General features: G+C 38.1%; 1 protein-coding gene across 2 annotated transcripts in view; it reads right to left on the bottom strand.

Moving 5' to 3' along the window:
* The window catches only part of ASAP2 (ArfGAP with SH3 domain, ankyrin repeat and PH domain 2), an 87,352-nt gene that overhangs the window by 28,748 nt on the left and 37,266 nt on the right, over positions 1-21,338 (bottom strand). For both annotated transcript variants that reach the window (XM_074154197.1, XM_074154198.1), the window contains exons 5-11: positions 20,205-20,254; positions 9,845-9,974; positions 7,836-7,921; positions 6,362-6,437; positions 5,789-5,875; positions 320-423; positions 129-198 (exon numbers count right to left, since the gene is read on the bottom strand). In XM_074154197.1, coding sequence (XP_074010298.1) covers positions 129-198; positions 320-423; positions 5,789-5,875; positions 6,362-6,437; positions 7,836-7,921; positions 9,845-9,974; positions 20,205-20,254 — 603 coding nt within the window. The remainder of the gene's footprint in view (positions 1-128; positions 199-319; positions 424-5,788; positions 5,876-6,361; positions 6,438-7,835; positions 7,922-9,844; positions 9,975-20,204; positions 20,255-21,338) is intronic.

The following is a 21,338-nucleotide window of genomic DNA, read 5'->3' as shown; positions in this document are numbered from 1 at the left end:
TTAAAAAATGTATCCATCATATTCAAAACACTGCATCAAGCTAATCCCAAATTATAAATATAGACCAGCATAGTTTGCCTTTTTGTATTAGCAACCATGTACATAAAATACTGTAAACAAATACTTACTGTACCATGGGAAATTGTAAGAAAACCATTTTTAACTGAGCACTTCCTTTTCTGCCACACTTTTCTGATTCTGGTTTAAAGCGGGGGGAAGAAAAAAAAAAAAGTGACTCAGTTTTTAATATATTTAGCATTACACTGCTTCAGCTCTTAGAACCTAATTTTTTTTTTCAGTAGAATCCAGCAGTACTTACCCATCACTTTTCTTGTACAGACTACCATTTCGTTCAGTGCCATGTTCCTTGTTTCCCTGAGGCTGATGTAAACTGTAAGTTGTACTCTGACGAATCTGAGAATCCTGAAATATACAGAACAGGAATCTGTAATACATTCCACACTTTCAACCAAAACGTCCCACCTATTAATGAGTTTCAGAGCCTTTCCTTCCTGCTCTAATCCTACAGGCCAAACGAAGCACACGTTTCCTCCTCAATGAGAGAGAACAAGATCCATTTCTTTTTTCAGAGGGCACAAAAACCATTTGAGAAGTAGCCATTATCAGCACCTGGCAAAACCCTCTTACTTGCTTTTATTTACCTTTACTATTGACCTTAATATATGGGGGGTTTAACCCAAAAATTAATTGAGCAGTGGGCTTTCCAACTCATGCAAACACTGCAGTGTACAAACACTGCAGATTATTACCTGCAATTCCTAGTGCGCTCCTCTATTGTAAAAAATTACATGCACAAATTTGAAGAAGTGGTTTTCCTTGTGGCAACTGAGTCAAGTCATTCTCTGAAAAGCAGAAGAGACCTCCTGGAAACATAATTCAGGAGGCACACAGGAAAACTGAAAAGTTAATTCCATAAGAAGAATAATTTAAACCAAAATATTTTGAACAAAGTAGAATTGTGGGACCGGAAGTGACAAGGATAAACTAAACCCTTCTCACTGCTCTCAGAACTACCCAGCTCAGAGGCAGGACCCACTGCTGCAAGACTCCAACTTCTTAAAAAATAAGAACATGACAATGAGGAATTGGATTTGTCATGCTATATTAGCAGCATTAACATGATGGGATGGACTTTTCAATGCATACAATTACAATGACTAGTACTTTTATTTATTGTTTTCTTTTTCACTGTCTTTGCTCTATGGACATAATACACTTCTTATGTGTTACCTATGGCAGAAAACAGAAGTACAGCAAGGAAAAAAAACACAAAGGAAGCAGTTCACTTTCATTTAAGTGGCACATTCTGCTACCAAAGCTACTAATGCAGCCAAAGCTGTTCAGGATCTTCCTCAACAGCAGTGGCAACACCTGACAGGCCCAAAGTATGATGGTAGGGACAGAGCTACCACCTACACCCCTGTTCAGTGCACTTGGGACTCCGCACCTCCAGGCTGCAGGATCTCAGGCTCATGCCGAATATATACAGTGCTTGAGCTCAGTGGTCCTGAGAACCATGAGCTGAGCTCAAGGCAGGCTGCAGGACTCCCTGGTGCTCCTTTTCAGCAGAAGAAACCTGTGCCCACTTCCCCATCTCTAGGCTACTGATCTAGGAAGCCCTATCAGATAGCTGCAAACATTCATCTGAGGCTTTTAAAAGCACTACAAAACCACCACTTAAATGTCTGTGCTTGGTTTAAATCTGAAGGGATGCTTTGACAGTCTGTTTATTGTTCCTCTCCGGCCTGTTTACACAGAATTATTTGCTTTTGCACTCTGGCTGCTCAACACAAAAACAACACAACATTTAAAAAGAATTCTTGTCACTGATTAAGAACGGCCGCATGCATACATTTACTGACTTCTGAAGAAAATCTGATCTGACAGTGCCTATTGTGTCCTACCAACGCCTTGGTCTCTGCCTCCTGTTACTCAGTAAAGGGAACTCCATTCCCAAGAAGATTACAGGCCTTACAGGAAATTAATTTCAGTTCTCCACATCCTCAATTATGTAAAGATCCCAGATGACTTCCAACACCTGCCTGTGGCACTATTCCCATTAGTTAAGACTGTGCTGCTACTTTTTGTGGAATATTTTCTGCTGCATTTTGGCTACCTCCCCTCTCTAGTTGTTGTTTACACTCAGCTGCTGTGTTTGGCCAAACTGGCAAGCCAGTAACACAAGCTTCCTGCCTGATTTCAACCAGAAAGGAAGCTGCTGTAGCTGACGTGTATTTCCACACATTCATTATTACGACAGTATCTTTAAAAAATGTAATACTATTTCATGAAAGGGAGTTAAGGACAAGACAAGGAGATTTTCAATTTTAAATCCCCGTTTCAGGCCGTGCCCAAATCAAGTGTCCAACACGATTGCAAGGTGATGGTTTTCTACACCTCTCTGACAAGCAAGTTCATGGTTTTCATCTGTCTCCTAATAGATGGGATGCCATACCACAAATCACCATCACAATTAACATCCTTCCAGGCAATTTCAGCACTCCTTTTCCATATGCAGGCTCCCAAAAGGATCTTCCCTTATTTCTGGTTTGCATATTGCACATAACAGGTACAAATCACAGATAACGGTGGTCAGACCCAGTGGCCTCATCAGAAGAGCAGGAACAATGTACGTTACCTATGGGAGGAAATGGACCCACCGCAGGATGTAGGACATACCTAGCACAGAGTATTGTCATCTGAAATATCTCTTGAACATCACAAGATCAGAACAGACTGAAGTACACAACCCTAAGAAACTGAACTTTGTCCACTTTATCAGCTTTGAAATGCAGATAGGCATACAAAAAAAAAGGTGAGTCATTTCACCGCACTGTGTTTATAGTGAATCACTTCACTGACTATAAAGAGGTTTGAAATGATCTCTTATAAAGACCAACTGACTTCTAAATCAAGCTGAATAGCATAACTAAAAGTGAAAGAAATATGAAAACAGTATTCTGTAAAGACTGTCTGTGGCTACTGATAAGAGGGATTCTGAAAACCTATTTATCAGCCCCACTATTTGAACACAACAGAACTTTCCATAGAAGGTGCTTTAACTTACACACAGCAAATTTTGGCTAGCCATTTAATAGCTCCCATGGAGCAGGATTTTAGACTGTCCGGATCATCCTTGTGCATAAAGCTGCCAAAAAGCCCTTCCAGCTCTCCATGAGCCTGAGCTTTTCTTACATTTGCAGATCATTGCCAAGAGGATGTTTCAGAGATCCATCCCTCATCTATTACAGCCCCAGAGAGCCTCCACCAGATGTATCTGCCAGAAGCCCCTGCAGGCAGCCTCTCCTATAGCACAGCTACCATCATTTTTGTCAAGAAACACAAAATTTATCCTATTTTGCAGTGGCCTAAATGGATTATAGGTTCTACCAAACATGTAGAAGAAGCAGAAGCAAATCTAAACACTACAGTGAGGCTACCTTCAGAGGGGACACGGGAAGGGAGAAATGAAGGCAATATGACTCTAAAGTTGACCTTGAAACTTGTAGGAGCTCTACAGTTCGAAAAATAAAAGTTTAAAAATTAAAAATTATGGAGGTGCACACACACTAAGGTTTCAAAAAGAAGTTTAAATGCAAACCAGGTTTGAGGAAGTTCTGTGCAGGAGGAAACTATGTATACAGGCACAACTAAAAAGGTTCACTATGAGGGTTTGTGTCTTTTTTTTTTCTTTTTTAAAGACAACAGAAACAATATTTGTGAACGTTCTATTATTTTGTACATGAAGTCCATTTTAATTAAAAATACATATGTCTTCAAAATCTTGCAAGAACATTAAATCAAGCAACTGGATTTAATTTCCAAAAAACTGTGAAAAGGAAATCAAGAATTTGTCTTACTAAAATTTGCTTTCCCAAAAAGAAACTTTTTTTTTTTTTTTGGTAATGCAACAAATAGAAAAGGAGGAAAAAAGAACCAGTCTTTTCATACCAACAGAAAAAAGCTCAGAGGAAAAATCCAGTTTCTTGAAATCTGAACGGAAATCATGCCAACTATTTTCATTAAAACATAGTAACACTTACTCTCCTAGACTTCGGTCACAAAATGTAAATGCATTTCAGGAAGGAAAAAGAAATCAGTTATAGTAAAGGAAATTACAGTGCAACAAGAATAATATTAGTGGATCGTACAGTAAATTATACCAGGATTGTTTGGTATCCCACTGATTAATTGATGTCTTCAAAACACTTTAAAAATCATTATAGTACTTCTTATGCTCTGTGGGTAAGCATCTACATCTAAATTTGCAGAATTAATAAATAATGAATTTTTAAAAAGCACTTTTTCCACCTGTATTTTTAAATGCAACAAGAACAGTACAAGTAATACATTTATGTGTATTATTACATTTTTCAGTCTGTGAAAAGATGTGTGCTCACCATATCTTCCATAAACATTTAGTATCAGTATCACTGATAAACAGTTAAACATAGAGAAGAAACATTCTATTATCTCTCTTGAAGAAAGAACTGAATAAAATAGGGAGCCTGCTAACACACCCTAAACAGCAAGGACTCCTTACTGAGAGTGGGCAATCAATGGTGAATCCAAAGTAGTCACCATTTCCACTAGGATCACTGGTGTCTCATTCCACAGAGCTCAAATTTGGAAGTTTTTAGCAAATGCACCACTTAGTCCTAAGTGCCAGGCAGAACCTAAGAAAGTGCCTGCAAACTGTATGGGACTGTACACATTGGTCACCGTCACAAACTTCACATGGTAACAAACAGCACCTCAAAGTGAAGAGCATTTAAGACTGTTCAAATAACAGAATGGTCTGGGTTGGAAGAGACCTTTAAAGATCACCTCGTCCAACCCCCAGGCCATGGGCAGGAACATGTTTCACTACATTATGTTGCTCAACAACCATCATCTGGCCACTGATAATAGCTAGGAGTCACCATAACCCTTATGGGAAGATGAAAGCAAGACCGGAAAAGATCAAGGAAGTCTGAGCTCTACAGACTAAACTATTTCATTGTGATCCCTCTCAGAAAGAGAATCTGAAAAGGAGGGAGGAGATTCATTCATCACTTACTTATGGCCCAGCAGCCACCCAAAGGAAGCTGGCTGGCATTTATTTATATGAAGAGGAAGCACTAGCAATCTGAAACAAAAGTAAACCCAATATTTAGGGTTAGATTATACAAAAGATGCTTGCTTCCAGATCAGAGCTTGCCAAACAAAACTACTCCAGAATTCTTTAACAGTAATCATAACTGAAACTCAAAAAAGTTGCATTGCCGAACTGACCCAGCTCTTGCACATTTGAAAACTGGCACCTTGCAGCAGAATAGCAACCTTAATTGTCATTTTTGCAGATGAGGAGAAGAGGTGTTTTGGGATTTGAAGTTCAGCTTTACATAATCTTTATATAGTTTGGAATATTATTGTGAGGTAACATTGAACTAATGGAGTCTCCTCGATACTGCCAAAGTTCTTCCATTCTCAGTCTGAGCAACATAGGCACCACTGTCCATTAGTTTACACAGTGCACCATCTAAAGTATTTTGCAATATTGGTAACAAAAAGAAATTTTTGCAGTAAGTCTCATATATTTTTAGTGGGAATTAATTTTAAAAAAACCTGCCTGTGTCAGAAACATTCGATATCAGCATCAAAACAAAGATGAACAGACAAAAGAAATTAGCTGGTTGATAAAAGCTGAAATAATTGTATTTCAAATACATTACATTAGAAGTAATTAAAATGGGTATTCCAAAGTTAAACCACCTTATATGCTCACCTCTTTCTGATCAACCTGGAGTGCTGATTTTAAAATATCTCTAAGCTGTGTTAATTGTCTTCTTTCCTCATCTTGTGCTTGTTTAATCTTGAATGAAGAAAAACACAGGTTAAAATAATATTATTGTTTCAACACAGTTCTTCCAAGCTTGCTACTTCATTTGTTCATTTTTTCTGAGAAATATTCAAAAAGAATGAAAACACAAAGAGAAAAGATAATGTGATGAGTTTCTTTTCCTTCTTATCTTCAGAAAACCTGATAATGGCTAGGATGTTGCTGGGTTAAGATTTTGATATTGCCTCACACTGTTCCTCCTTGTGTTCAATCTGAAACCACGTTATTTTCCACTTAGTCAGTAAACGTTTTAGAGCAAAAGCTGTTTTCCTAACATTTTACACAGTGGGGTCCCGAACTGAAACTGAGGCTTCTGGTTATGATATTAAACCAAAATTTTACTCAAAAATATACTCAGTCTTAAAATGCTATTACATTCAGCCAACCTGAACCAAAATGATCACAGTTTTACTGTAAAAAACTAAGTTTACAACACAAACATGAAAGGTTGCTACTCACTGTATAAAGATCTGTCGAAAGTGTCTCAATTGAAGGTTTGAGACTTTCAACTGCTTTTAGTCCATCCTGAAAGAAACTTTAAAAGAAAAAAACAAGCAAACTGTTATTTAACTTTACTTTGCATTTTCTGTTTTAAAAGTTGCCAAAGGCAGACGTGCATATTATTATGCCGTGCCATAAACTTCAAAACATTAAACATTTATTTTTTTATGCATCTTTGACTGACCCACCTCTTTATTTCCATCATAGTTTATTCTAACGTGCAAAATCCCCAATTAGATTCAGAACTGCCACAATCCACTGCCACATAAGTTTTGCTCATTCTCATCTCAAATACAGGTCCTCATCCCACTTTTTGAAGGGCCAGAACAAGCAAGACTCATTTGTAGAACAGAACAGCAAAAGCTCCAATAGATATAAAATAATTGTGACTTCTTGGAGCCACATTAATTTAATGTGTGATGCAATCTTCCTACAAAAAGCAAAACCCTTTTGTTTCCCAAGCATTAATTATGACCTATATACAAACTAAATATGTTACATCTTACTGTATCATATGTATTTTTGTATTGGCACAGTAATGTTATCAATGTCAAGTATTACAGCTCTTTAAAAAAAAAAAAAAAGAGATTAAAAAAAAAAAATTAAAGAAACCCCCAACTACACACACATTTGATTAAAAATCGCTCCATCAATTGCAACAGAAAATATTTTCACTCTGGGAAGCAGACATGAAAGTGACAACACAACACAGCATTTATATGGTTGAGATCTCATTAAATGGACAGGGCAGATGAATGACACCGTACAAGTGAAATTGATTTTAAAAGCAGCACAGGGAAATATACAGGGAAAAAACCTACATAGATGCAGATTGGTCTTTTAAGATGAAAACTTACTGATTTGAACAGGTTAACAGCAGCTTTTTCAAGTTTATAGCTATGCCTTTATTGACGTATTATTGATTTGTAAGACTACCATAAAAAAGTACATCATTCTAATGAGAGCTTCGTGTTTTACCACTGAGTCCTGAATTAATTAGAAAAAGAGCGATTCTTTCAATACAGTTTTATCCCACTGCTTACGCAATTCATTTTTCTTGAGCACAGAATTAGTTTAGATCATTCCTAGACACACTCAAAAAAGCCCGTCAAAACTAATGGACCACTAACACACCAAACTAATAGCTCTGTTTCAAGAGTAGTTTATGAAATATGCCAAATTACTGTGCATCGCTCCTTGGGAACAGACAGTTATATTCTATGGGACTACCTCAACCGCATTACGTGTTTTGGAATACAGTAGCAAACGCAATGACTAATCTATGATAACAGCAATTTGTGAAAAGACAGTGAGAATAGTTGAATCTTAGATACATTTTGAAAAATCTAGAAAAGTGTTATGATGATGTCAGAAGTTTAAAACGAAACATTGCTCCAGTTATTGTGTAGATAAAAAGAAAACTAAAACATACTTGCACTGAGCATGAAAATACTTGATCAAGTTCTGAAGCAAGTCCACCCCTTTTTTAATCTTGATTTCATTGACTTTCAGCAGGTACTGTTAAAACAGAAATTCACAAAATAAATTAAATATTACCGCTACAGTATTTTTAAAGTATTTTATTTTCAGTTATATTTCAACAAGCTTTAACAGTTGCAGATTTAGAAGACCTAAATAGAATGCATCAAACAGTAGCTTCAAGGGTTAATTACACAAAAGCAATTTTTGTCATTACCAATTTTTAATACTCTGGGGGGATACTTCACTATGATTACTTCAAATTGTTAAAACATCCTTCATGGCTCCTAGTGGAAGCCTGTGTTAAAGGAAGCATAAAATGGTTTGTGTGGTAAATTTAGGAAACCAATCTTAATCCTAGCAGCCCACCTAGGTGTCTGTCTCACTAGTTGTTTAATTCATTACTAAATACATGTCAGTAAGGAAGAAAGCAGTTTACTCAAAAAAAAAGTGAGGGATAATTTTAAGCATTTTTAAAATCTGCCTTCTGATTTTATTGTTTTCTCTATCAATTCCTTATACACGATAATTACAGCAAATTGGTTTAGCAGGAGATTTTAAAAATCTACTGTCAAGCTAAAAAAGAAGTGTAATTAGTGTCCTTTTGCATTAGGCACAATCAAAGTCCACATTAAGTGACAGCTGCTCCCCTGAATGCCACAGCACAAAAGATGTCAGCCATGCAAGCAGAAGTAAGATTGACCAAATATTTACATGAGTCCTTAACTGTCCCTTAAATGACGACAATTTTTAACCCCTGTTTAGACACTGACCTCCAAGCAAAGGAGTGAATGTCTTCCTAGCAATGCTCTAATGCACTTGGTTTTCCCTTAGCCACAGAACGCCCTAAATGTTTTAAGCCCACTAAAATAAAGCAGTATCCAAGTGCCAGCTTTCAAAGTTGCAGCTTTTCTATGCTGGTTCAGGTGAACAGATGATTAGCCTAAATGTAGACATGTGCACTGGATAGTGTTTAGTTAGAAGAATCACCAATCTAGCTCCTGTTAATTTAAAATTGATCTCTAGGCACCTGGTATTCAGTTCACTTTCACATTTTATAGAGAACTAGCCTGTACTTATGATACAACTTCAATATGTCACACTTCCGATATACTAACTAAACCAAAATGAAGTCCCTGTTTATGACTACTCGCTAGCAACATCCATATGTTTATTGGGTACTCAAATCCCTTCATCAGTTTTGAATACTTTAGTCTGACTCCGTATAAGAATGTGAAGCCTTTCTACTAGGTATCAGTGCATGCAGTTACTACAAGTGGTCTTCAGGACAACTGCTGATAAGCTACGTTGGCAAATGAGGCAAATTAGCTCTAATCACCATAGTAAAAATAGAAGAAACACCCATGGTATATCTTCGAGTTAACGCATTGAAAGAATGAACACAGCAACTTGAATTCCCAGCCACGGAACCTGACATGTCCTTAAACAAATCAAACTGAAAATACTCACATCACATTTAGCATACTTCAAAATCGCGAAGATTTCAAAGTAGAAACATTCTGAAACATCTTGAAAGACAACTAGATTCCATCCTTAGCACTTTTTTTCTCAGCACCAGCCCAACAGTGTGCTAGACTGGAGTCTCCCCTCATAATAACGCAACAGCTGTCAGCATAGGGAACAATTCAGAGAATGATCTAGGGCTTTAAATAACTTACAGTGAGGTAGTAGTGTAAAGTCATATTGATTATCATCTTTTAGTATTTAATTGAGCTTTGCATTATTTATTTTTTCTACAATTTACTTGTTAAGTGAAATTAGAAGAGATCCAAGTTCCCTGCAAAGTTAGCACATCAGGATAAAAAAAATGTGTTTTAACAAATGGAGTCCATGAATAACTTGGCATTTCCCTTTAACATCACACTTGCCATTAAACAATTGTTATTCAAAATTTTCTTCAAAATATTAGCAGAACAATATTAATTTCATGTTGAATCTTACCTCGCACATCTGTAACTGGAAGAACCTTCTTTCTTTCTCCATCTCTTCTGCAATCTCAGCTCCACTTATTTCTGTACGGATCATCCCATGCAGCTTAGCATGCTCTTTTTTCTCCTTCTCTATTTTTGTACTGTAAGGCAAAGAATCAATCAATGAAGAGAGAAATCCACAGCCTCTCAGGAAATCTGATTATTCACAAAGTCTACTGACAGATGCAGACTCAGACTTCTGTAGCTTTGCATATGACTTACTTCCAGATGACATTTCATTTGAAATTTGACAATGACTAAAGATCAGCAATGACATACAGTAGCTGAAATCTAAGTCAATCATCTGTTAAAATAATTTCCTGACAGATATTACAAAAAAAAGATACTAAGTGAGAGGAAGCTACTAAGTTCTTGCATTGAAGAAAGAAAATCCAGAAACAAAATAATGAATTTTAATTTAAAATGTAGGGAGATGTTTAATCCCAACTGACCAAACACTGGTTAACAGAGTTCAATTATGTCATCAGATTTATTGAGTCTTGCCTGTCATCAAGTCATCTTCTATATATACAGGGTTCCTGAAGCCAAAATCACAGTTGCCATCTCTACTTGCTACTGAGCCAGTTGGCACTGGGAATGCCAGCCAGCCGGCTGTGTTGCAGACTTCAAAGTCTGCTAGACCAGCTGTCCTAATTCCCTAAAAGTTTCCATGAACATTTTCCAAGAGCTCTGAATAAAACAGGTTCTCCTGCAGAATATAAATGAATAACCAATGTCTGCCGTGCAGTATAACTCCCCTAAACACACTTGTGTTTATTACAGCTATTCTCCATATTATTCCTAAAGGTGGTAGCATAATTGTACTACCCAGTTAGACAAGCCCGATATGAAAAGAGACATTAATAAAAGAAAATACATGAGGGTGTTTACTTTTTGGTGAAAGACTTTTAGTTTGCTACTTGTACAGTTTAGAAGCTGAAAATTGTGGAAGGAGCTTCCTGAGGAAATGCTATACTGCTTTTGAACAAGAGGAAGCATTACACAGGAATACAGGAAGCAGATGAGAGGAACAAATAACACAGGCACTGTCGTACCTCCTCGTGGGCAGTCAAGTGTCTCTCAGCCCTCTCTCCGAAAAGATGACATGTCTCAAGTGCTCTCTTAACCTGATGTTAACATTACCCGAATAGCTTATGGGAAAATGTCCGAGATGGTCTAAGGACTTCCAGTCAACAATAGATTCTGTACCTCTCAAGAATGAGGAGCTGCCTCTTCTTACACCTCAAGCAGCCAGGGAAAACTAGAATTAATCCCATCCCATAACATTCCCACAGGGAAACATTTTGAACAGCAATTCAAGAAGCATCACTGCGCTCTGGGTACTGGCAGGCAGCACAGCGTCCCAGCAGGCAGCACATCCCGCCAGCTCCGCACTCCTCCTCAGCCCATCGCGTCCCGCCAGAAGCAGACAGCCTAAATATGCTGAGAACCTTCACTCGCTTCAATAAAAAGTCGATTCCAGAACATTCTGTGTTCATCAAAAATAAGTCTGTACTCTTACCCACTTACTGCCAATTATGCCATTTGGTAGCCACAGAATAGAGAGTTCAAACACAAAAATCAACCAAATATCAGCCATGGACAAGGAAGATAAGCCATTACAAAGATTCACAGAAAATGACAAATACGCATCTCCTTTCTAGCACACACTCTAGGAGAGTTTACATTCTATCACACTTGATAGTTCTAAAAAAGTCAAACCTCAGAGCAAAGATTCAGGTCAGTTTTAGTTCTCCCAATTTCCACATTAATCTAACAATTCACAAGGCCAGAGAATTCACCGAAATGCGAGTCAAGTCTAACACCACAATAGCAATCGATAGTTATATTCTCATCGTTTACAGAGAACAATACTTGAACACAGGATGACATAGCCACCTCTACAATTTTCAGAGCTTATTAACATGTAATAAGGTATCTCTACGTGCTAGTTAAACCAAAAGACAACTAATACTGCCAAAGAATCAAACATTATGCACAATATTACAGCATACATTGCTTTGAGAAATTGAATTCCTTTTAAAGAAAGAGCTAGATTTCGGTGAAAGAGTCCTTTCTTCTCTTTAAAGGATAAATCATCCTCCACAGGCAAAAAGTAGTTAAACCAAGACTAAAGTATACCGACATGTACCAAGTAATTCAGAGAAATAAGACAACCTTGAAGCTGTTTGCTGGAGCTCCAGGCTCCATGGCTTCAAAAAATTCAGAGATGCTTTAGAAAAAAAGCAAACCCTCTCTCGGTGACAAATACCAGAGATATATGATGGTGCATTTCCCATTTGCATTTCCTTATTATTTATGCTTTTAGTCTCTACCTAACATTTTCAGCTTTGTAATCCTGGATTTAACCTGTTGTTTTGCTACAGTAATATGCTACCTCCTATCTGACTGATACTACAGAGCACTTTGTTTCTAAGGCAACAAAGAAACCACGTAGAGCAGTGTTGCCGGGAAATCTTCCGCGTGCTAAAGGTTGGCTGTTTCCTACCCAAATGCACGGGTCAACTCAGATTCAAGTGTCACTCTACCGTGACATTAACCAAATCCTTCTGGCAAAGACAGTTCTACAATGTACCGCTGTGGGATTCCTAGTGTTGTAGGGTATTCAGGTTTTCCAGGCAGATCAATTAAGAAAAATTAATAAGAAAATTAGGAAAACTCTAGAAAAATCCTCTAGGAGCAATAAGAAATAAGCAGATGTTTTCTCAAGCTGATGTTTTTGAAGCTCATGCAACATATATCACATATATAGACTTTACTGACTAAAATTAAAATCTGAGCACACTTCAGTCCATTTACAACGCAGCTGCACATGACTAATATACAGTGAGCTCAGATTTGTGTAATAGACAAGTAAAGCTGAAGAACAGGATGAAGAATTACTACAACAGAAAAGTCGATCAGGTACAAAGTAAATGGTCTTGCCCATTCAGTTTCTACTATATGACTATTTTTACAGCTCCAATGTGAAAACCAACTGCTTTTTCAGTATAAATTTTAATTTGTATTTCAAAGACATCAATTTTGTCGTACATATCATAGTATAAATAAACATCAAAGTAGGCATTTTTATTTTCTTTAAACTTTAAAAAGGATAGGACCTATTTTACTGTTTAACACGCCAAAGGCTGGTATTTTTTTTCAGCCAGTGAACAAGGGTAAACAACTAGACCAGCCTCTGTACATGCAGCCGTAGCGAACTGGTTGGCTGGGCAGCAACTCTGTCCTTCTTCCTCTCCTTTCTTCCCCATATAGCAGTAACCCAGACTGAGTCTGGGGACGTACAAGAGAAGGTGCAGAGGCTGGGAATAGCACCTGGAAGGCTCAGATTTGAACGGGGAGCACTCTGGAAAATGAAGCGCTTCCAAGGGCTGTTTTGTTTGACAAAGTAATATAACACATTTTCAATTCAAATACTCTTTCTTTGTCTAGTCTTCCTTTTCAGCCTGACTGTCCAAGTTCAGCTCTGGCATCCTAGCCTTTCAGTGACAGAGCTATATTTTATCCTACTATCTGTCAAGGTTGACAGTAAAGCATGACTCTCCCTCTTATCACCCAAGTCCTGAATGGAGAAGTCATCTTTTCCCTTTGGAAACACTGGAAAGCTTGTCCCCTTCACTCATCCTGCACTGGAGGATGGGGGAGAAGAGGGCAGAGTGAGCAAAACGTGTCCAGATCTTTCCAGTGTTTCACCCATAATATCTGCAGATCCATTCAAAGCTTTTTCCACTTAATTGGCAGGTATTCTCTTTCAAAATAAAAATACTTAGTATGAAATCTCAGGCTCAAATCAGCATATTGTGGATCATGTTTACCTGGACTTCAGTAAAGCCTTTGACACTGTTTCCCACAGCATTCTCCTGGAGAAACTGGCTGCTCATGAACTGGCTTGGGGAAGAGTGGCTGGAAAGCTGCCCGATGGAAAAGGACCTGGGGGTGTTGGTCAACAGCCAGCTGAATATGAGCCAGCAGTGTGCCCAGGTGGCCGAGAAGGCCAACAGCATCCTGGCTTGTATCAGAAATAGTGTGGCCAGCAGGACTAGGGAAGTGATTGTCTCCCTGGGCCCTGGTGAGGCCACACCTTGAATACTGTGTTCAGTTTTGAGCTCCTCATTACAAGAAAGACATTGAGGTGCTGGAGCATGTCCAGAGCTGGAGTTGTTTAGTCTGCAGAAAAGGAGGCTGAGGGGAGACCTTATCGCTCCCTACAACTACCTGAAAGGAGGGCGTAGTGAGGTGGGAGTCGGGTCTCTTCTCTCAAGTAACAAGCAGCAGGACAAGAGGAAATGGCTTCAAGTTGTGCCACGGAAGGTTTAGGTTGGATATTAGGAAAAATTTTTTCACTGAAAGAGTTGTCAAGCATTGGGACAGGTTGTCCAGGGAAGTGGTTGAGTCACCATCCCTGGAGGTATGTGTAGACGTGGCACTTCAGGATATGGTTTAGCGGTGAACTTGGCAGTGCTAGGTTAACGGTTGGACTTGATGATCTTAAAGGTCTTTTCCAACCTAAATGATTCTATTATTCTATTCTATGATTCTATATTAAAGCTACCTTGGTTAGCACTTTCATTCTATGCCGCTATTTTAAAGATGTGACCTCCGCTTTGTCTCATGTACATGCTTTAAAAGGAAATGTGGCAGAAATACCTACAATCTATGAATATCAATGATCTTCCGAGTCACATTATAGCTCTGAAGAAGTAATTTGCACATTTTTCAAATATATTTTTTAGATATTGTTTTAAAAGTTATTTTGCCAAACTGGAAACTTCATCACAATCAAATAGCTGTACAAACATCTTTACAGAAGACTGTAGAATTTGTTCATTCTTCCATTGGCTTCAAATGGTTCAGAAACAAACCATTAATGATAGTTATATCCAGATATAAGTGCCTGCATTTCTGCACAGTAACGTAATGCATCTCAGCCTACTGCCCTGATTTGATAATCCCATAAACACATTCAGACAACTTGTTCTCTTCACACAGCTGTGCATAACAGACCTCATGCCCGGTTTTTAAAAGGAGAATGTCGAAGAAGGAGGGGGAGCCAGCCTTCCCAGGAAAAGCTTGCTCATTTTCATTAAGCATTTACATTTCATAGCATTAGCACAACACTTACTCGCTGAGGACTTCTGAAGATAATATATATTTACAGGCCTAAGAGTAAGACACCTTTATTAAAAAAATTAACATTTCTTTCTTTTCAGGAAAGACAGGTTTATGTCTAGAATACAGACACTACTATTCAGCTAAAAAATGAGTAAATAATATGCTTCAGTAAGTTCATGCTTCTGTTTCCTGGGCAAAATTGATACAATGTCTTTACCTCAAAATCTACCACAACAGGACCCATTACACTGAAGAATGTGGGTGAAATCTGGCTCGCTGCCTTGTTGAATACAGTCTGCCTGCTGGGAGAATGAGCAGTTTTCATGACATGTGTACTCCTTCCCCATATGCTCCCCCGGCGCGTCTGCCATTAGTGTTTAAGTACATGGGGGAAAGCAACTGCCTCGTAACAAAAAGGGCCCAGTCTGCACCAGTTCTCCCCAAAGGACACAGACAGGCTCATCCCGCTGCGGTGCTGCAGCGGCAGGCAGCATCACCCAGCTCTTATATGGGAAACAAAGATTGTAATTGAGGTCCTAAGAGAAATGCGCTGCTTTTAACTACTTTCAAGCTTTAAAAACATTTTAAAATCTTTAGAGCTTCAACTGAAGCATGTTAATGATGGTGAGAAAAGATGAATTATTCATAAATGTCACCTCAGGATGTTCCCAATTTTTTGATGGAAGTAGGCTGGCATAAAGCTATGGGGTTATTTGCTCCTCTTACTCCCTTATTCAAAAACAGTCCCGAGGTATAAAGAAAAATGGATCCAGCCTCTCAGTTACTTCAGCTACGGTGATCTTCAGGAAAATACTCCAAGAAGTTATGTAGCTACAGGCTGAAGAAGTTGCACAATAATCAACGTCGATGGATGGTGATTCAAGAGCTTAAGAATGGATCTTAACATTAGTCTCCCAAACAAAACTAGATACATAGTAATTTTTAAGCACACTTAATTACATACAGAGCTTGAAGTAGCAGCTCAGAAATTGCTATGGCGACAAAGCAAAACAAATGCCATTTTTGAATTAACTGAACTTCTTTTCAAATAGGTCACGCTTGGGTATATTAGCACCAGATATGTCATCACAAAGGTGCAAGTAAGAGAGACAAGATATTGAGGCAAATAAGCTCCAATTCTTCCTTATAAAGACAGCCTATCAAGACAGAAATCAGGATGAGACACTGTCACTTCTACACAGACTACAAAAATACCACTTTGATACCTGGCACTTAGCTTCACAGGTCTGTACTTGTGACTAGGAAATGCAGATGAACAGTGTGATTTTAAGCGTATGATACAGAGGGATATGCAGACAAAGAGCAGCCTAGAAGCCTTGAAGGGTTTGTTAACCCACAGGGAAAAGAAAAGGCAAGGAAAAAAAAAAAAAGAATAGAAAGAAATATTCACATTTGAAGATGTATCACTGGAAAAGAGAGCCAACTAAGCATAAACCTAGGGCTGGTTTTAGGCACAGTCCAAACAAGGAGTCATCTAAGGTAAGAGACTGAAGAAGGCTGAGCAAACCTCTGGCTATCAACACCTACATCCACCATCCCACTCTGGCAACACAAGCTGTAGGTGAGACTGAGGTTAGCTCTCCCTGCCCCTCTGCCCTTTTTGTGCCCTGCAGAGACTGTGAAGATATCACAACAAAGAAATTCAATTTGCAATATAGAATTCTTGAGATGACTCGGCGTCTACCCACTGCTACAGATGACCAAAATGCACAGCTATAAGGAAGTTCAGATCCATTTGGGATAGCCACAGAATCAAAACAGTTATTATCTCAAGAAACCTCAATGGCTTATATAATAGCAACCCAGAAAAACCTCACTGTTTTCCTATGTCCAAAATTCAGTAGATGATGAAGCTGACCGGAACAGGCTCAGGCTCAAATGAAAATTCTCAAAATTCTCTTCAAAAATCACATCATTAAACTTCCCGTCTCTGATTCGTAAAGACCAGCGCTCGATAATGACAGCTGCCAACATCTCAATTTATCTGGGAACTGATCTTATGCATAAGAGGGTCAGACAAATCCCACAGTCCTACTGCAGGAGCAGGGGCCTTGGGGAAGTTCCAGTCTGAATTTAACTCAACAAAACTATGGAAAATAGGTTTGCTCCTTGGTAGAAGTGAGGTAGCTTGCACTGAAAAACAATATTCCCTAACTGCCAAACTTAAGCCACACTAAGTAATTTCTGCTGTTGTAAAACAACCACACACACACACACATACACAATGTCCCTTGTTTGAAAGAATTTTCCTGTACACAGAATTCCCAGGCTCGCTATCCCAAACCTCAAGCAGATGATCCTTTGCTCTTGATCAAAGTGAAGGAGTCCAACAGGCTAGACTAAGAGCTTTAAACTCTAGAATATTGATGTGGAGCTTTCATCTAACCATTTAAAAAAACTAAAGCACACAGCAATTGCACCATCCCATCTCCTGGAAATATCACAGAAAATGGTAATGGATCTGAAAGAATTGCTACCTTCAGTTTTTGCATGTTGGATAACCTGACAAATAAATGGCTTAGAAATAAGCCTTGTCAAGAAGGTGTGCTTCATTTGTTAAAAAATGTTGCAGAAACTACAGAGGTAACTTGGAAAGAGGTATGTCCTTACAGTGCAAAAAAGAACCTCTTTCAGATCAAAACTCAAGTGTCTTATTTGAAAGCAAAGTCATAAAGCAGGCTTTCTAAAGGACTGTTGGTTAAAAGGGAAAAAAAAAACCCCAACCTCATGATATCATACGCACAGCATTGGATTCAATCCCACAGACAGAAAATAAACATGTCAACATCACATTTTCAGGTCCTGAATGAAATAACATGCACAACATTTCCAAGTGTCTACTGTCCTTAAACTCAAATGAGAACCCCCAAATATACAGATTCAAATACATTTTCTATGGGCATTTTTACTTCTCAAGTACTTAACTAAGTTAAAAAGGCAAACAAAAATATTCTGGAGTACCTGACTCTGAAACAGACCACCTGCTCTGACCAAACTGAGGATCTAAGTACAAATCTTTACATCACTGCAACATACTCATCCCGGTGAATATTCTATCAGAAATTCTAAAAGCATCAGAGATCTCGGTCCAGTAGTAACAGCATTCTTGGTATGTGTCCCAGCAGTGTGCAAATGTATTTTAAATTTTGCACATAAACTTTCTGGGATGTCACTATGAATAATTTACACATAAGTAAACAAGCTTTCAGATCCAGCAATCAAGCACAGGTAGACAGTAGCAGACTAAATTACAGGACTGTTCTTTATGGCCCACCCTCAGAGATCAACTACTGCCATGGGTAATGGTTAGAAATCTTAATTACTTCAACAGCCGATAACTGGCACGGCACCAAATGAGATTGTCCACTGGTATTAAGAACACGAAACACTAGAGCCATCACAATCTTCTAAGGATTCACACTGTCGGACTGGAGGTTTATCTCAACATTTCAGAATGTCTTGTTATGAAAATCCAGCCACAGTGAGGCAGTTTCAAAAACCAAAAGCCACACAAGTCCTCCACACAAACTGAGCCTAGAAAGCGGTAATTAGACTGTTCTCGTTGTTATTCACAAAAGGAATAATAAAATTTAGCTAAGTTGTGAGTAAACCACCCACAGGAATAATTTCTGAAGACTGTACAAGACACTGGGTACCACCAGATAATCATTATAACTTTGCGCAATTAAAAAAAAAAAATAAAAAAATTGGCTGAGAATCTAGCACTATCTAGGTGGCTGGGGATCTGCAAGCTATTTATGTTAAACAGTGTCATCATATGTGATTCTTCTGGACCTGTACCATCAGAAATGGTCTGAAACACACAGCACTATTAAGAAGATCAGCTGTGCTGATAAAATTGACTTGGTCGACCCAGGAAACAACCGTTCTGATGTAGGGCACTAAACCACTTGAAGATTTAAAAGGTACCAAAACGAATTCTGTTTGATTGTAGGTGCTGAGCTTTGTTGACTCATTTGATTAATCTAGCTGGATATAAAATTCTGTTATGAAAACTAATTTTACAGCTGTTTATATTGTGCATCAGGCACCTTAAAATAAGTGGCTTATAGTAGATTGGGCTGAACATGCAACATGAGACACAGGTGACAAGACTCATATAGGTATTCATCCACTTCTAGTACACAAGACACCTGCTAAGAGCATCCAACCTTGGCATGAAATGCAGAAATTATCCCTATCTTTAAATAAACCGCATTAATTAGATGTGGTTTAGCAAGGTTACTGGGTCAATCTGGAATCACGAGTTTTGGAATGGTAGCAGCAAACAAACCCATGCCCCCACCAGCCTTACCACCTCATGGTTAAGTGCCAAAGGCTCAGTATCAAATAAGGTCTTTCTAGACCTTCCTAGAGACATCTGCATTGAGCACGGTCTCATAAGATGCACTACAGCCAGAGACATTAAAGAGTCATTACAAGAGTTTCAGGCTGATGAATTCAGAACTAAATCTTGACTTGCATATTCTTGATATATTTTTAAGACATTTGAAAACACTCAGGCATAAAGTATATAATTTCTTCTGTGCTCTTCTGACTAAAGAAACTTGCTAATTATAATGAATTAGTCACTGATGAGAAGAAGAAAAAAACCACCAACAACACATGCTTAAAAGAACATCAAGTACAATTATGTTGCTGCACTCTTGGCAGTTAAGGATGAAAACACAGGGTGGCTAACTTTTCCTTTTATATAATAGTGTCCTCCAAAAGTAAAGGAAGACAAAAAGGAAGTGGACTTTCACACGTAGTAGATTACAGGGTAGTAATATGGACACTATTAAAAATTTCAAAGATTTATTTCCCAATTAAAGCAAAACTTTCTCGATTGAAGTGGAAGAATATGCAGTGGAAGAACATACACTGGGAAATTATGTTCATTACTTGCAACTTCATCAAGCAAAGAAGTCTACCACAGGCACTAACTGTCATGGCACACTGACACATAAACACACACAAAAGGCAGTTTACTCACAAAATAAGTTGGATATTACAGAACTTGAAATGATTGTGTACATGCACTTGTATTTTCAAAAAACAGCTCAGCTTCCCAACTAGGACTTCTGGCTGGGACCTTAACAGCTTAACATTAAATAATGACCTTTATAGATTTCAGTTATACTTCCCTTGTAAATAAAAGTTTAAAAGATACATACACTTTTGTTTCATAGTCTTTCCACGCTTTATCAAAGGGTTTTTTCAGGTCCTGTCAAGAAAAACAAAAAAAATACAGTTAGTTATTTACATGAAAAACACTGTGGTTCTAAGGATGAAGACACACCTTGGCATTTGCAGCATCTACCAGAATAAGGGCCTCCACTCTTTCTCGAATAGCTCACCTGAGGATTGCGTAAAAGGAATCCTGCATATAGGAAAAACAAGCTTGTACACAGAATTAATTCACTCATGTTTTTAAAAGCATCTCTAGGATGCTTTTTACTATGCTTTTTAGAGCTCCGTTTTACTCCTTAAAAGTAAACCACATGTCATCCCAAGAGCACAGTACACAATTAATCCAATCCACTATTTTCTCATTATTCCATCTCTGTCTGCACTGTAAAGAAGCACCTGTCCTGAGGCTGTGCCATAGCTTTGGCTGAGAAATTGATTCATCCCACTGAAGTTCAAGAAATCAGTTTCCCACTGACTTAATAGGAACAGCATAGGCCATACGGCTCAACATAACTGATTCTGTGAGAATTTTGAATTACTTATGTTCCAGATTCCTTTATTTTTTCCCTTTGAAAAAGCCAATTTGGATAAAATGTTCTTAACAGGTTGTAAAATTATTTCACCGATGTCTAAAAATGCAGCAGTTGAAATTCTGCTGGAGTTCAAGAGATTAGCTAACTACAAAAAAACCTCACTGTTAACTGTCAGACACTGGAAAAACTTTACAACTACAGATTAGGAACTAATTCTTACATATCAGCTAGTTATTTCAACAATTTTGAAATTAATCAAAGCAGTATTTGATTATTTTCTCAAGTCAGGAACACGGGGCGAACACTGTATTGTAATAAATGTATTTATTCTGACATAGAAAAAGAAAAGAACAAGAGGAGTGAGATGTGGTAAGCAAGCAACACAAAGATAATAAGCCTATCTTACTAAATAATCTCTTTATCCTCCAGTAATTTACAGAGACCATTTTTAGTCTATGTACATTTTTCTTCTTCCTTCGATGTCCTAGAACAATAGCTGCCAGTCGCTTCCTGTTTGCTCAGTAGTAAATGAAGCATAAGCCAAGTAAGTTTGTTGGCCATAGGCTTTGAAATTTATTATAAACA

This window comes from Numenius arquata, chromosome 9, assembly GCF_964106895.1.
Source record: "Numenius arquata chromosome 9, bNumArq3.hap1.1, whole genome shotgun sequence".
Lineage (NCBI taxonomy): Eukaryota > Metazoa > Chordata > Aves > Charadriiformes > Scolopacidae > Numenius > Numenius arquata.
The sequence above is the reverse complement of the archived record's forward strand: the minus strand, read 5'-3'. Positions and strand labels throughout refer to the sequence as shown.